This window comes from Halichoerus grypus, chromosome 13, assembly GCF_964656455.1.
Source record: "Halichoerus grypus chromosome 13, mHalGry1.hap1.1, whole genome shotgun sequence".
Taxonomy (NCBI): Eukaryota; Metazoa; Chordata; class Mammalia; order Carnivora; family Phocidae; genus Halichoerus; species Halichoerus grypus.
Genome location: NC_135724.1, coordinates 91,040,683 through 91,057,342, shown reverse-complemented (window position 1 = coordinate 91,057,342; position 16,660 = coordinate 91,040,683). Strand labels below are relative to the sequence as shown.

Sequence of the window (16,660 nt, the reverse complement as noted above, 5' to 3'; positions counted from 1 at the left end):
CTCAGCAGCGCCTGGCCGGCCGTCAGCTGAAACGCTTCCATCAGCCTCCCAGGCAGGAGCCCGGCGCTCTTGTGTTTTTCTTATGTCTCCACAGCTCTGCCTGTCCTGGTCCTCAGCACCCACGCCCATGCCCCAAATACATACTTGAGTGAGCCATCCACAAGGAAAGACCAGAAGGGAGACCGAGGTCAGGGGCCACTGCATCCTGCATGTCAGCGCTGAGTCCAAGACGGTGTGACCCTGGCCAGGGACTGGGTGCCACGAGCCCTCCTTCTGACACATCCCAGGATAAGTGTCCCCCAGCTGGGGAAGCAAATGAGAAGCTTTCCAAGGTGAAAGTTGTTGGCAACTTTTAAGCAACATTTTCTTTTGGTTTCCATTTATTGCTGTATCAGAGGTATTAAAAATCTCTGGCTAAGAAGAAAAAAATAGATATCTAGCAAAATCATACAGAGGCCAAAGTTGAAAAGGGACTGTGTGCGTAAAATAATGAAACCACGGAAGAATGTTTAAATGTTTATTTTCATGTTAAAAATGATGAGTTACCCTGTGGTTAGAATATACCTTTATGCTGGGAAATGTAGTCACTTTATTTCTGAAATATTTCCAGGAAAAAAAAAAAGAGGAAAAAAAATCCAAAAGCAATGAAGAGTAAGATCAAAATATTCTGGCAGGTTCCATCAGTGATGCCGCCAACGAGCCGCGCCCTCTCCAGGCCGCGTTCCTACCCAGTGTTTCCCCCACCATGGGTTTAGATATTTTTGAGCAGGAGGTCTGTACATTTAAAAGCTACAGCGTTGCATGCTTTTACTGTAAAATGTATTTATTCCAGCACACCTCTCGGTGCCTCGGGGTACTGCGGTATGTTACATACAAAAATATCTGCGAGCCGCATCCTCCCGTAACCTCCACCACCCGTCCTGTCCCTTCACTCACAGGTGATACGCGGTACATCACACGTGTAGAATTTCGATGGGGGAGATGGTTGCTGAGTCTATAAACTATCCATCGTGTCACTTACAGAGACGAGGATGGAGAATTGAAGCCATTTTTGAGATGATTCGAGTAGAAAAGACAATGGTCCCGGAGCCATGTAGGAAGCAGGTGCAACCGCTCTGCATGGTTGTTGAAGGCAGGCTGGCTAGTTCTCAGACACAGAGCCTTGACCGGTCCCAACACCCCAACACCGGGAAGATGCCTTTCCAAAAGGGTGAAGAAAGGATGCAAAGGATCAAAATGCACAAAGGCAGACTTCCTAAAACTTAAAAATGAACGAAGTACAAAGTGCTCGTCTATGGATGTGGCAAATGGGACAAAAAGTAATCCATGTTTTCCCTGCATTAACGTGTGCGCACAGACACCCTCTGCCTGGAGTTGAAGTCTGGGAGCTGACCCTGACCAGGATGCAACACAAAATAGCTGGGAGGTCAGTCAGTCCTCTGTCCGTGCGCATGGGGCGGCCCGAGGCCTGCTGGGGGGCGTTCTTCGGGGACATTGGCAGGGTCTTCTGGCTTTCCCGAAGATGCGACTCTGTGCATTTAAGCTCTACCTCCATCATGTGGTGCCCCGCGCCCCGGCCTGGGAGGGAGCACATCTGGCCGTGGCGGACACCGCTTTCTCCCTCCCCGTTCTAGGTGGCCTGGTCCTTGTGGGTGCCTGAGCCAGCCTCCGTGGAACCCGCAGAGCTCCCAGCCTGCGGCCCCTCAGGAGGCTGGCTGGTGCTGGCCTTGGGGGGAGGGGGGTGCCTAAGTATTCCCTTCTTAGGGAAGGGACGGGGCTTTATCACTGTTGTTCTGTTCGGGTGACGAATCACACCCATTCAGCTGTAAAAACCTGGAAACTCCAGGTGAGTGCAGGCCCCCAGGGAACGGATTTCAAGGTTTCCTAAGTTACATCTTTTCCCCGTTCTAGTTTAGCTATTGAGGGGTTCCTATTCGTTTTAAATGATCTAGTTGAAAAACAAGTGGATATAATCCATGGCTGCTGGTGAGCGGGAAACATTTAGAACAGAAAGAACCTCACTGAAATCCTGGGGAGCTGGGAATAGTGCCCATGCCAAGTCGGGGAGCGAGCCACGGTGCCGATTCCACTAAATACTGTATCCCCTGGCTCCTCACTATTCACACACTCACGTGCATACATGTGTGCGTCCATGTGAGTGTGCCCTGTGCAGTAAAAGGGACCCCCCCGCCCCGTGACCTTCCACGTGACTCATAGTGAACTTAGTTTGAACAGAAGCCAGCAAAGGTGACCGTACAGAGCCCAGATCACGCTGGGGGACTGTGGCTCACCCCCCGGGAGGCATCTTCAGGACAGCGGTCAGTTTCCCGCTCCTGAGAACCCACCGGCACCTTCTCCCTTCTGATGCCGCCTAGTCTGCGCTCTGCCCCCAGCAAGCGCTCAGACCCCAGGAAAGGCTCTGATTTGCAAGCTTCTCAGTAATGCTCCCCACGGCAATGGTAACGTCCCTCGTCCCTTCCCAGATCACCCCCCGACCCAGGGCCTCCCTGTAGCAGTGGGGGCAGCCTGCTGTCCGTGCGCGCGTGTGTGAGAGACTCACCCCCTATACCAGCTGAGCTTCCTCAGTTTCAGACTCGAAGTTCCCGTTATGTTGGAATGCTGAAGATCCAAAGGCAGAGAACATTGAGAACACGGCACAGGAGCGGGACTCGATAGGAGAGCTACGTGGCATTAGCGTGTGAACTTCCCCGGGGCCTCCCCGGCGGGCCGAGCTCCCTCCACACCGAACCCTCGGCGAGCGGCCTCAGCCTCCTCTGGGTGCCCAGGGTGCTCTTGCTGCCAGGCGTCAGCCTTCTCTGTGCAAACTCCCTCCGAAGCCAAGGCCCGGGTCTCCTGGCTTCCTTCACCCATCAGATTGGAAGATTTTTGAAACTTCACCGGCTTCAGCCCTTAACCCCCATCTGAGACACAAGATCGGCTGGACACTGACCTCTAGAGCTCAGGCCCACAAGCCTGCAGATTTATGCACTGTTTACAGACCCGCTGCAGTCCCGTGGGCGAGAGACACGGGTAGGACGCCGTCCGCTGGAGGAGGCGGGTGGTCGTGCTCCCACACACAGAAAGCTCACAACAACCTCTTGTTCCAACAGCTCGCTCCTCCGCCGTGTGGAGTCAGCCGACCACTTCCTTGCCCCTCCTGCAGGTCTTCGCGACTCTGGCCTTCACATTTCTACTTCTCAGCGATGCAGATGGCACCAGAAATCCTCGAACAGGTGGGCTAGTCCCATGCCCGTTTTCCCAGCTAACCCACCGTAATCAAATGTTGTTCTGCTCTGCTAATCTGAAATTCTTGCTCTGCTTGAAACCATTCCTACTATTCTTTGAAAGACATTTTTTATTAAAAAATTATCCAGGGGGGGTCACGCTTATGTTTTTTTCCTGTTGCCACTCTGACTTTCCAACAGCTATGGTTTTTCTACCTACCTGCTTCTGAAACTCTCCAACAGTCATTTATTTTATGAAACTTGGGAGCAAACCCATTCTTTTCTCCATCAGTGCATACCCTGCATAGGTTTGAGCTCTGCCAGAGTCATGACTGATGATTTTTTCGGGGGGGGGGGGGGATGTCATTATATGGATGGATTTTTACATATTGCTAAGTTCTACTTACTTTCAATTTTTTTTTTTTTTTTTTGCTCTGGTAAAATGGAAGTACCACCTGAACATATCTCCTACACAATTTCCTTTCTGTGTAATAGTAATTTAAAATTTTGATTTCAGCTTGGATAACAAATTGTGTTGACCGGAAAGCACCAGTATAAATACGACTCTCTCAGGGTCTTTCTGCCCTCAGAAATACACTCCAGGAGTCCCCCACGAATGTTCCACAAGCAGAAGATAAAAACAAATGTGGTTGACAAGTGGTCACCAAAGTTTGTAAGCGCCGTATAGAAAACTGTAAAGATGGCCCTCCCTCGCAGTATATTAATATTTTATGTAAAATCCCATGTCCCAGTCTGATACAAGGAAGTTCCACAACAAAGAGAAGGGAGGACAGCGTGAGGATAAGCTTCTCAGACATTGCCCCTTAGGTAAGGAACGTGGGCAACGGAGAGCACCTGCCGTCCGGCACGGACGCGGCAAACGTCAGCGACTAAAACTCATGTGAAAATCAAACATCTCAGAGAGAGGAGACCGCGATTGCTCTTCTTCATGTTTCAAAAAGAATTCCAGAGGCCAAAGGAACCAGGTGCAGGTGCAAATGTGTATAAAAATAATGAGCAGCCTCGTAACAAATAAGGGCGGCTACATTCAGCATCTTTCACGTACATCCAATCTCAGGCCAAGGGCAAGGAATGTCCACTGTGCTTTAAAAGTTCTAGGAATAGAAAAATCAACACCCGAGCCTTTTCTAATTCCATGTGGCCGTTTGTTGCGAGATGACTAACAATGTCTGTGGGGTCAGGTTTAGAATGTTTGAACTGAGCTAGTACCAGGTAGCAGATAGAACTGTCGTCTTAGAACTTCTCCAGGATCTACAGGTGGCTGCTTTCGAGACATTTCCCGGCTTATAACCCAGCTGCTATAGCTCTCCAGGCCTCTGACACCTGCTCAGAAAGGGATTCCCTGCCCCAGACCGCCCCAAATGAAGCTTTGTTAAATCATCCCCTATTGCTGAACAAACTCACTGCTCCACCGTTCAAAAAACAGAAGGCATAAAGGTGAATACAAACGTAAGAAAGGAGTTCACATGTGGTCTTGCAGGCTTTCCATATAGTCTCTAAGGTCCCGGGGACCCCCCAGCCCTGTGTCCTGACAGACCCACTTGATGTTGTCCTCACTGTCAAACAGGATGGAGTTGGTGTATGGGCCGCCGTCCTCCGGGAGGATGGTGGTGTAGGAAGTAAACTTGACTCGCTTCCGCTTTGGGCCCGATGGATTTATAGGCTCACTTTTAAGGTCTTTCTCATAGACATAGTCAGAGGGTCTGAGCAGTTGACTATGGAAAGTCTTCTGGGAACCGCCATTGAGAAGGAAGTTCCTCTCCTCGAACTGCAGTCCCCTGTCTATCATGGTCGTGCACTCCTCCGATGGGAGGGTGATGTCCACGGGGTTCTCCAGAAGTTCTACTTCATTCCCAAGCCAGACCCAGTCATGGGAATGGGGGATGTTGCCTTGCTCGCTCACGGCAAATCTTTTGTGTCTGTATTTCCAAGCAAAGGCCACACAGTTGATCAAGAAGACCAAAATGGCCAGGCAGAAGACACAGAGCAGAGCGTACATGCCGATCTCCAAGTCACTTAACCCCCTGGAGGTCACTGTCAGGTCACTGGGATTATTGGGTTCCGGTAACTTCCCTTGAGTGGGGAAGCTTGTGAACGCGTCTGGACCGCCACTCTTGAGTGACTTCTTATCCTTTCCTTCCTGGGGAGATTGTGGGGTTGTGCTTTTGTTGCTACGTTCCTCTTGGCCAACAGAGGCGCCATGTTGGAACCACTCCTGACCTGCTCTCTCCCGGTTTCCTTCACGCTCTATGGAATTACTGAGGTGGTCCTTGTATTCCCGACTGATGCCCTCAATATTGTTGGTGCCTCCTTGGTGCTCATAAATATTTGGTTCAAATCTGACCTTGACATTCCCTTTACCCACGGCAAGAACACTCTTCCTCTTGGTCTTCTGACAGGGCTCACTAATCATCATTTCTAATTTAATCAAGGGCCCTTGCCCTTCACCCTGTGCGACCACAACCGGCCATCTGGACTGAAGGTTTGCTTGGACAGACACCACCATTTCATCCAATGATGACACAGTAACTGAAAAATCCTTGGGATCATAAATGTCTAAGGGTGTCACCGAACCATCACTGAACAAAATCCAAGAACTGACTATTGCTTCCTAAGAAAAATGAAACCAGAGCATTATATTACAATCAGGTTCCTTCAACTGCAAACATAAACATGATTTCCTATAGAATATTACTTAAATATACAGGCTGAGAAAAATAAACTTCTATGTTTTATAATCTTGAATAGTTCCTGGCATGCCTTGAACTGGCGGCATCCATAACATCCTACTGCCCCACCGATGTGAGGAGCAAATGATATACTTTAATGAATGCATTAAAGTGCATATTAATTTATTGCATTGACTTTGACCTTTCTAAAAAACATTTTGAAAGATCAGGCAATTTATCTGAATCAAGATCAGGTGCCACTAATCAGGCTACTCCTCCCGATAATATCACTTTAAACATCCTTTATTAGGAAGCCAGGGCTGATGAAGCAGAACACGCGCTGGCTGAGGGGCCTGGGGGACAATGCCTTACAAGACGAGCTCACTGGAAAGGCACCGTGCCCCGGTGCCTCAGCGAACCTCCACGTGAGTTTAAAGATGGAGGGGAACTTTAGGGTTGTCAAGGACTATAAACGGTAGCAATTTGGTGCCCATTAGCCATGCTTGTTCAAGCAGCTGAAATGGAATGTCCAGGTATCAAACACCACCTGCTTTGGCAGAATGACCACATGGGATCCTCTGGTCATGATCTAGCGGGGTGTGCCGAGCGCAGGCAAGGCTGAGGTAAAGCAAATGGTATACGGACACATGGTCGGTGTATAAAAGCATAAACGAGCGACATGTATCTAAGTCACTGGTATTTTTCTCAAAAAGAGACAGGGTGGCCCAGATAAGAAGCAGAAAGAAGCTTCAAGGACCCCCTGACCTAGCTACGAGTGCCCTACTGATCTTCTCCACAGACGTGAGAGGGAAGGAAATGGTCTCAACTGACTGGGGACAAAAGGACTCTGGAATCCCACCTGCTGCAGGGCCTGGAGGACGTCCTGGGCAGACACCGTGGAGACAATAGCCCTCTTGTCCGCTCTGTGAGGCTGCAGGGCAAGAGACAAGCCGGCCACCAGCTGCATGCCCAGGTCGGCGATGGTGACGCGGTCATCCAGCACGATCACTGTCTTCTCAGCCAGGATGGAGTCGGACAGAGGTGAGAGCACCTTCAAAGGAAGCGAGCAAGCTCCAGTCTCTGCTGCACACAAGTGTGGGCACCTCCTAACTGACATTTCCACCAGTGCGTTCCCTCAGGTCTCTGCTGGAGGCGTGCACCCGTGGGAACCGCGTGGCTACGTGGTATGCTGTGGTCCAACGGCACACTCGCCATTGAAGGAGGAGTATGACACATACCACGCTGGTCCATTTCCTTTCCTCTGATTCAGGCCATGACAATACTAGTGTATTTCCCAGGAAGAGCGCAATTTAACTACGAGCCAATAGCTAAAGATTGCCCACCATGGCACCAGGCACTCAGAGGGCGACCGTCTCCCAGCCACTAATATTTAGATGTGAAAGTGGCAGGACTGTGGGAAAGCGCCTACAGGGCTCTGCCACCTTCTCCTGCCGCTGTCCTTCCAGGGGGCAGTGAGCTGTTCACCACGGGACAGCAGCGACCACGGCGAGGGCTGCTGCGTCACGCTGGAGAGACCACGTAAGCAAGTTACCTTCTAGTTTGCAACCAGGGGAGACTAACAAATGGAGACGAATACCCAGTTGGCACAATTTCTAAAACTGTCCCCCCTCCTCCCAAGGATGTCCTCCACTAGTCTCTCAAGCCTGGGAATGTGATGAGAAATCACTTGTGACGATGTCACGTTTACACGGCGGGTTCGCTTATCCTGGATCACGCAGGTGGGTCCAGCGGCATCACGTGAAGCCCGTAAAAGCAGAGAGCCTTCCCTGGCTGGTGGCAGAAGGGCAAGTCACAGAGACTCAAAGTGGGAGAGGGACTTGACCCAGCCGTCACATGAGAAGGGGCACAGGTGTCCTCCCAGGGGAAAGTGACTGGCTCTAGTTGACAATCCACGAGGAAACAGACCGCTCGGTCCCACACCCGTGAGGAAGTGCGTTCTGCCAACAGCCTGAATGAGCTGGGAAGGGACTCTTTCCCCCACGGCCCCGCGTGAGCCCCGCCCGGCCACCACCTTCATGTCGGCCTTGCGATGCCCCGAGGGCAGAACGCAGCCCAGCTCCCGTGGACTCCTGACCTACAGAAGTGAATCACTACACTGGTGCTGGTCTTCGCCGCTCGGTCTGTGAGGAGGTGCAACACGGCAACAGAGAAGTCATACAAAATAGAGCATGTTCAATCCAGCTCCATCAAAATCAGCTGGGGCACCACCTAAAATACGACTTAATTAACTACCAGCAGCAATGCTTTACATTTTTTACTAAAAAACATGCTGCAGCATTTCTGCATAATTATTCCATTAAAACTGACCAGAAAAATAGCTTTACCATTATTCTAATAAAATACAGAGCATGTAATTAGTGGATTTAAAAATTATTTTTAGTACAAATGCAGGCTATTTAAAAATTTTCTGTCCACTGTTCAAAGTGTAATATATAGCTAAGCGGTTAACCCTCAAGGTGGGAAAAATAAAACTAGTTCTCTCAGGTTGGACCACCCTCTGTTAGTGATGTATGAGGAGTAAATTACGTGGGGGGAAAGGCTGCTTCCACTGTGCATTTAATTCAGCTTTGGTGAAAGAAATTAGGTATTTTTTTCTCAGCCCTCCCCAAAATGCAAAAATTAATCTACCTTAGATTACTAAAACCGATGAATTCTTTTTGCGGCTCATGATCCTTATTCACGTGCGCATGCGCACACGCACACGCGCCTCGGCACAGACTGGGGGTGGGGCGGGGCACGGAGCGCATGCGCCGTACCTGCACGGTGGTTATGCCCGGCTCCCGGCCCACCAGGGTCCTGCCGCCCTGGAGCTGCGCGATCCTCGCCTCCTCCACCTTCATGAAATCGGCCACGAGGTCGGTGATGTCGAACTGCCAGTCGGGGCCCAGCATGTAGCTCAGCTGCCCCGAGTCGGGCGCCTCGGCCACGAACTGGGTGAGCACGCGCACCGTGGCGTGCTGGTACTGCAGGGAGCAGCCCCGGCCCTTCCTCTCCTCGTCCTCCTCGTCCTCGCTCTCTCGGGTGGGCCTGGGGCACAAACAAACCGGGACGAGCGTCATGGTTGATAAGGGGCTTTGCACACTCGTCTTCCAGATCCAGTGTGGCTTCTCCGGAGCACGTGACATGGTGTTTCTCCCCACCGGACCCGCCCGCCATCGGTTCCCTCACTGCCTGCTCGTCGGTGGCCCCGTGCGCCCCGAGTGCTGCCACCTGCTCGGAGCATGGAAGGCAAGCACCACGCCGCCTTCAGGGCCCAGCGCGGCCGGACACTCTGCCCCACATAGGCAGAGGCTGGGGCCCCGTCCTGTGTCCTGGAACTCTGCAGTCTGCAACTGTCCCCGCTGCGGGGGACGTGAGGCCCCAGGTGAGAAGAGCTGCTGGGACCGGTTTCCATTCCTCCAGCCCCGCGCAGGCCTGGGCATATCTCCTTCGGGAGTGACCCCCAGAATGCTGCCCCTCTGCTCCCTCCAGGTGTGTGTGAGGGTCACCGTGGTCAAGGTGCGAGCAGCCAAGCACAGCCCCTGGGGGACGGGAAGACCGTCATGATCCACTGGCGTGGGACAGCTTGGCACCGGCTCTGGGCTGGCCAAGGCCCTCTGCTCCGGACAGGGTGGCTTCCTCTGAGCTCTCGGAGGCGGGGGGGCCCTTTCCCACCTCCCACCACCCAGTTCCGCAGTGCTCAGCACAGAGCAGCTGTGGAGTCCTGCAGGAGTCGGGGGCACCCTGGCCCACGGGTCCGCGCCTGCCTCTCCCCTCCTCCCGCGGGCCCAGCCCCTCCTCTCAACCAGCCTGTGCACAGCCCCCCGGAGAAACCCTCACAGGCTCTGCTATTCCAGAACCTTCCCCTCAAGATGAACCTGTCCTGAGTGTTCTGTGAGAGGACCTTGTTTGGTGACCAGTCGACAACCATCAGGTGTCAGGAGCGACAGTGCAGAGATTCACACGCTGAGTCACACCTACTATGAGCTGGGTCCAGCTCGACGCACTCACGTGACCACGAGAGCTGACACACATGGACCGCATCTCACATGCCAACCACATACATTTGACTCCTTTAATCACCACCCCAAGGAGGGAGGGTGTTTTACTATCCTGATCTTACAGTGGGAAGCCAAGGCACAGAGAGGAGAGGCCACTCGGCCCCGGCCACCCAGCTAGCCATCCAGAGGCGGGATCCACACCCAGGCCACTGTGCCCCTCTGTGCCCTCTTCCTCTTTATAGCGAACTCTGTTCATCTTCAAAACAGCCACGAAACACGTCCCTATTTCTCCATGAAGATGCCGGGGCTCAGACTGGTTAGTACGTGGTCTAGACAGCTGCAGAGCAGTGAATTTACAGACTTCCATTTGACTTCTGAAACCCACTTTCTTTAAAATAGATCCTTCTGCCTCCCTGAAAGGTCCCATTGGGAAAATAATAGGAAGCATTTGGGGTTTCCCAAAGTGAGGGGTGAATATCTCTGCTGGTAGGCAGGGTGGTTTTGTGTGGTGAAGGGACATAGGATCAAAACCTTGGAATGACATTCGGAAAAGTTATTCCCGTTTACTTTTCAGTCCTTCTGATTACATCACAGGGAATGAAGGTCTCTGGTGCTGGGGGGTCTCTAACGCTTATCTGATACCTGCTAGTCAACTTACTAGAGACCAGCTCACACGGACAAACAGCAGTATCTACACAGAATGTAATCCTGACGCTTTCTTTTCTTTGCATTAGTTTTTACCAGTTGGCCAGTTTTGAAAGTAAGGTGAAATGTCCCTTAATTACAGGAATAACACTGAAAAGAGAGCAAAATTAAGTATATATTATGGAAGGGGCAGTATCATAAACGTGGTGAATGAATAAATGAAGTTATAGAAATACCATATTAATGAAACAGTTCTGTTCTTTTAGGACAGCATTCTATTATTTAAAAAAAAACTTTAAATTTTGAATTAGAAATTCACAGTAAGTTAGAAAACAACGTACAGGGAGGCCCCGAAAGCTCTGCACCGCTCCTGTCGAGTTAACATCTCCCATAATCACAGTCCAATGCCAAGATCCAGAAACAGATGCTGGTACAAACCACAGAGTTTATTCAGATTTCAACAGTTTAACCAGGACACGTGTGTGCGTGCATGTGTGTGTGTGTTTCTATGCAATTCTGTCACCTGAGGACTCATGTAACCATCACAACAGTCAAGGCACAGAACTCGTCCGTCCGCACAGGGGTGCCCGGGGATTCCTCCTCATACTCCACACCATCCCAAACCCATGGCAACCACCAGTCTGTTGTCCGTTTTCCGCATCTCTGTAAAAGGGACCATACAGGATGTAAGCTCTGAAAATGCTGACAAGGGTGTGGAGTCACTAGGCGACCCATTCATCGCTGCTGGGAGCGTGAAATGGGACAACCTCTCTGGAGAATAGTTCAGGAGTTTCTTTTAAAACTAATGCCCTATTCATACGACCCAACAATTACAGCCTTGGGCACTTTCCCCAGAAGACTCATGTGCACACGGAAACTTGTCACAGCAGCTCTATCCGTGAGCGTGCCCAGCTGGACACAGCAGGAGTGGCCTCCCGCAGACGGCTGATTCATCACACTGAGAGAGGACACACCACGGATTACAACTCAACACTACAGATATGGGAACTCTCCATACAGCCAACAACGGCGGTGGACCTCAGGGGATTTATGCTGGATAAAAACATGTCCATTTTAAAAGGTTACACATCGTACAGGACAGCCACCAGCTAGAGAAAACTCTGTTTTCAAGGGGTCAACTGACGGGTCAGGCCCACCTGGATAATCCCACATTTTAAGATTGATGGATTTAGAAGTTTAGTTACACCTGTAAAATCCCAGAAGTAACAGATCAGGGTCTGAATGAATAATCAGGAGATAGGAATCTTGTGGGGTGTCATCTTTAGAATTCTGTCTACTCCACGTGTCACTTCATACTCAGGACAGCTCTCTTCAGTAATACTATCATCTCCATTTACAGATGAAGACACTGAGGAACAGAGAGGTTCATCAACTGGCCCGAGGTCACACAGCTCTATATGGGGAAGCCAGGGTAAAAACTCTGGCTTCATTCTAGAGCCCACAACTTAACCACCATGCCACGCTCCACAGATGAAGGCTGACATTTACAAGCAGGGACCTGAGAACAAACAACACAGGGAGGAACAACGGGGAAATAGGGAATAAAAAAATAACTGTACCCCATGCTAGGTGCTTCTTATGCAGTGCAACAGAATCCTGAATTCCAGCAACTACTCCCTGAGGTGGATACTATTCACAGGTCCAGGATGATTTCCTTGTCAAAAGGCTAGTAAGTACCCAAGTCAGATCCATCTGAACCCCAAACCCAGATCACTGCGACCCACTGTGGAAGCTGCTTCCCTGGGGCCTGGGCCCCGAAGGGCCATCTGCCTCCCACAGTGATCCTGGTCCCTGGAGCCTGAGACCCCCGGCCCTCTGCGGGACTCACCCCTCCCTCGGCTCCTCACCTTCTGTTGGAGGCCACGGGGATCCTCCAGCCCTTGATCTGGCTCAGCTCCGTGTCTGAGATCTCAATCTGCAGGGGGAGTCTGGGCGCCCAGACGGTGACCTCTAGCTGGGAGGTGAAGTGCTGGTGCGTGAAGTTCACGGTCGTGTCCACTTTGCTCTTCATTTCCTTCCCATTCACAAAAATGGAATCGCAGTGGTTGGAGACCTTTGGGAGAGGCAGAATCTCAAGATGCATCAGCAGGAAAACACGGGACACAAGGAGCAGCGGAAGTTCGTGAACTCTGATTTATTAGACACCAAGACAACCAGAAGAACATGACCTGAACAGAAGGTAATTTGTAGGCACTAATTAGTGACAAACACTGATAAACAGACTCCAGGAAAACCATTTCGTATTACAAAATACTGACAAGCAAAACCATAAACATAATTTAATGGAGTTCTATAACTTTGTTGCCTCTTTTGTGTGTTTTTTTCTTTACCTCACCTTTTTTATGTACTCAAACCGCCAGTAATCAAACCCCAGGTGGAACATATTTCACTCTTGCACCATATCTGAAGATGCATAAAAGGTAGCCATATGTTGCTAAAAAAAACCCACTTTATTCAAGCCATAAAGAGGATCTTTTCCAAAAAACCAAGGAAGCTTTGCACTAGATGCAAATCTTTGTAGGAAAATACTCACAAAACGTGGATATAATTATCTGTGCTGGAATTCCAGAGGGAGCATGTTGTTACGGGGTTTTGGCTCAGCACGCGGGGCTGCCCTTTCACACGCCCGTGTTAGTAGGCTACACATCACACAATTCCAGCCTCCATCTAGCTTCCCTCTCCTGGATAAACCAGTAAAATGTGGGTGACGTCTCTCCTGGGCCATCAGAAAAGTGTCATTTAGGTATGGGGGGAGGGGGAGGGGACGAGGGTCACTTTGGGTGCAGAGGACGCACCAACCAACAGTTCATCACTGAATCACAACTGTCAGGGGCCCACGACCTCATAGTCCAGGTGAAGAGCCAGGGACCAGCGATGTGACAAAACGGGCTCAGGTCCCACACTGCTTTTAGGGATGCAAGCCACAAACGAGGACTTACTCTTGACCTTCTCTTCCTCGCCAGGGTTGGTACCCACAGCCCAGGCCTCCCCTGCGAGCCCCAGACGCTCACGTCCAAAGCAAGATCAGAAATGCCAACTTCCAAACTCCAAGAGCAAACCTCCTTGTTGTTTGAGACAAATTATCATCCCCCACCACCCCACCCCCAGCACTCAACCCGAGAAAAAGAGTCCTTGAGCATGAATGTGCCCCCAGGAGGAGAAGGAAGAGATGCGCCCAGTTCACTTAGAGGGAAATCGAAGACCAAGAGGAAAATGAGCAGCAGGATGCTGAGCCCTCTCCTCGAGCCTCCAGGCCTCTGGCCACATCCACCTGTTCATGTCCCCATGTCTTCAGGCATCTTTAAGTAGAACTGACCAAGGTCACTAACAGGAACATGGGCTGAAATCCCAGTGACACTGACTGGGTAACCCAGGGCCTCAGAGCAATGAACAGGGTGCTGGAGGGCGACCGCGTCGGGCTGGCTCCATGCATGGGGCCCCCTGCCCATCCTGTGAGGACTGAGCCACCTGCAGTCCGTGCCCTTCAGCAACAGGGAGAAGAAACACGATGAACCAAGCAAATCAGCTGTCTTCCGGGGTGTGCCCGAGGAATGTAAGGCTACATGATTGTGCCCAGGATTGTGAAGAGAGCAATCAGAACAAAATCTTCAATTAGAGCAGAAATGGAATAGGGGACCACGTTCTTATTTTAAAATCCTGTGATGCTGACATGGTGTCGGGCCCAGCTGCCCTTCCTTCAGGTGCTCGGAAAGGGGCGGGAGCCCCGCTGGAGCGCTCACGGGGAGACAGACCCTAAGGCCCCTGACTGCCGCTGGGCTCAGCGGGGCTCCTCACCGACCGCCATGCTGCCTTCCCCCCGGCTCAGCTGGTCCGCACCGGCCCTAGAACCTTCCTGATCCCACCGCCTGCAGTAATGGACCTCAACTCTCCTGCATTTATGGAAAATCCTGCTTTCTCCTTGTTTATTGCTACCTCCCACGCACTCCCACTTTAAATCACCTTGAAGCACATGCCACCAGCAGGAACACACCTGTTTTGGAAACCGCGAGGCCCTTTCTGTGCGTAGGAAATGTCGCAGCTTGTGCAGACTGAAACCCGCCTCATCTTTCAGGCCATGAGGGATGGCCGAAGTGGAAAAACTTAAATTAAGAATGTAACAAAGTCAGAGGCCTTAGAAATTCATTTGATTTCTTTCTCCTGGGACATGCATATCCTTGGAAGAAAGTACATGTTGCTTCCTTAACTAATTTCGATTAGAACACCTCAAATGAGGTCAGCCCTGTTGAATGCTGAGCCCTGAGGTGCACATTGTACACAACTTGTATCAGATACACGGACTGTCTGTCTGCGTCCCCCGGGAATTATGCTGAAACCCTGATCCCCAGTGTATCTGGAGCTGGGCCGTAGGGTCACGAGTGCGGAGCCCCAGGGTGCGTCAAGTCCGGGGCAGAAAAGACAGTTCCACTCGCCCGGGGCTCTGGGGGTCCGTGTGCAAGGACGTGAGCCCCCGGCCCAGGGCTCCCTCGTCCTCCTGCTCACGTCAGCCTCTCCAGCCACTTCTGTCCACACCGGGGAAAACCCAAACTCCGATCCGGCGTACAGGCCTGACGACCGGACCTCCTCCTCCTCCAGCCGGGACATCCCGCCCCCGGCACAGGCTCCCTCCTCGGGGTCCTCCTGCTCTCCCGGAGCTCTCCTGGCCTCGTCCCCCTCCCAGGGCCCTGCCCGGACCTGCCCATGCCTGCGATCTGCCTCCTGGCCAGGTCTGCGGAAACAGTACCTGCTGCCCACCGGCCATCCAACCACACGCCAGCACTTCTGCCCCAGCGTACGCACAGCTTCTTCCTTTCCAGGAGGACTAACATTGAACTCGGAACCCACGGCCCCCAGTCCACCATGGGCCCCGCCGAGCCAGTCATTCTACCCCACTCTCCTTGCCAGTGATTGGCTTAGGGAAGACGGTGTGACTCAGTTCCGGCCAATGAGGTTCATTCTAACCCATTCTCCTTGCCAGTGATTGGCTTAGGGAAGACCGTGTGACTCAGTTCCGGCCAATGAGGTTCATTCTACCCCACTCTTCTTGCCGGTGATTGGCTTAGGGAAGACCGTGTGACCCAATTCCGGCCAATGAGGTGTGAGAAGCTCGTGGGGACGCCTGGAAGGGTCTCCTTGCTCCGAGAGGCACAGGAAGCTGCCTTCCTTCTCCTACTGGATGTTGTCACCCCACAGATGACACGAGGGACTGCAGCAGTGACCTCAGAGCCGTGAGGGAGCTGGCCACGGACCAGGCTGACGCTGCGAGCATGGAAGCACAGAAGGGCAGAAGCAACCAATCCTCGGACCGGGAAGGACCACAGGACCAGCCCACCTGTAACCACCCGGCCGCCCGCCTTCTCATCCAGGTGGTTTACTGTCTCTCGTGTTACAGCCGTTTGGTCCATGGTTTTCTGTTACTTGCCACCCAGAGCAGCATCGATCTTACAGGACAGCTGGGACGTGACTCCGCCGAGGCGTTCCCTGAGTCATCTCTGATGCACACGTGGCCCTCCCTCCCCTGGTCACTGCACCTGCAGCACTGTCTTCCTCGGAGTTACTGGGCGCGCCCTGTGCAGACTATGTTCACAGTATGTCCGCATTGTCCACAGCGCATACAACATTCCTGTCGCGCGGGTCACACGGCTTGCCCCGTACTGATCACACCGGATCACTCCACCTATGCCACGCTACACCATTTACCTTTCATTACGTAGCACCATCTGAATGCCCCTGCTTGCTTTCTTGTTCGTACCTCTTCCCCCATCTGGAAGTGATCTGCTTGACAACATGGACCTGTCCCCTCTTAACTGCTGGGTCTCCACATCTAGCGGGGCACATGGCCCCCTGAGGTGTTCAACAGATAGACACTCAATGGGAAGGTCTCAATGGTTTCCTCTGGGTGCCCCCACGAGAAGCACGCCTGGGTAAGAAGGGGGGGAGGAGCCTTAGACAAGGTCATCGTGTCAGTAGATTCAGACAAAAGAGACAGACCAGGAGGAGAAACGAAGAGCAAAGCTCAGGAAGTCACAGGCCAAAGAGCTGATACACTGGATTCGTAGTATGAATGTGGCCTTCTGGCTAG

At 52.0% G+C, this 16,660-nt stretch overlaps 1 protein-coding gene across 1 annotated transcript in view; it reads right to left on the bottom strand.

Annotated features, from left to right (window-relative positions):
- Positions 1 to 3,576: 3,576 nt before the first annotated feature.
- The window catches only part of TMEM132B (transmembrane protein 132B), a 348,373-nt gene continuing 335,289 nt past the window's right edge, over positions 3,577 to 16,660 (bottom strand). The window contains exons 6-9 of the mRNA XM_078061119.1: positions 12,429 to 12,634; positions 8,692 to 8,962; positions 6,774 to 6,965; positions 3,577 to 5,856 (exon numbers count right to left, since the gene is read on the bottom strand). Of these exons, the coding sequence (XP_077917245.1) occupies positions 4,708 to 5,856; positions 6,774 to 6,965; positions 8,692 to 8,962; positions 12,429 to 12,634 (1,818 nt within the window). The 3' untranslated portion in view covers positions 3,577 to 4,707. The remainder of the gene's footprint in view (positions 5,857 to 6,773; positions 6,966 to 8,691; positions 8,963 to 12,428; positions 12,635 to 16,660) is intronic.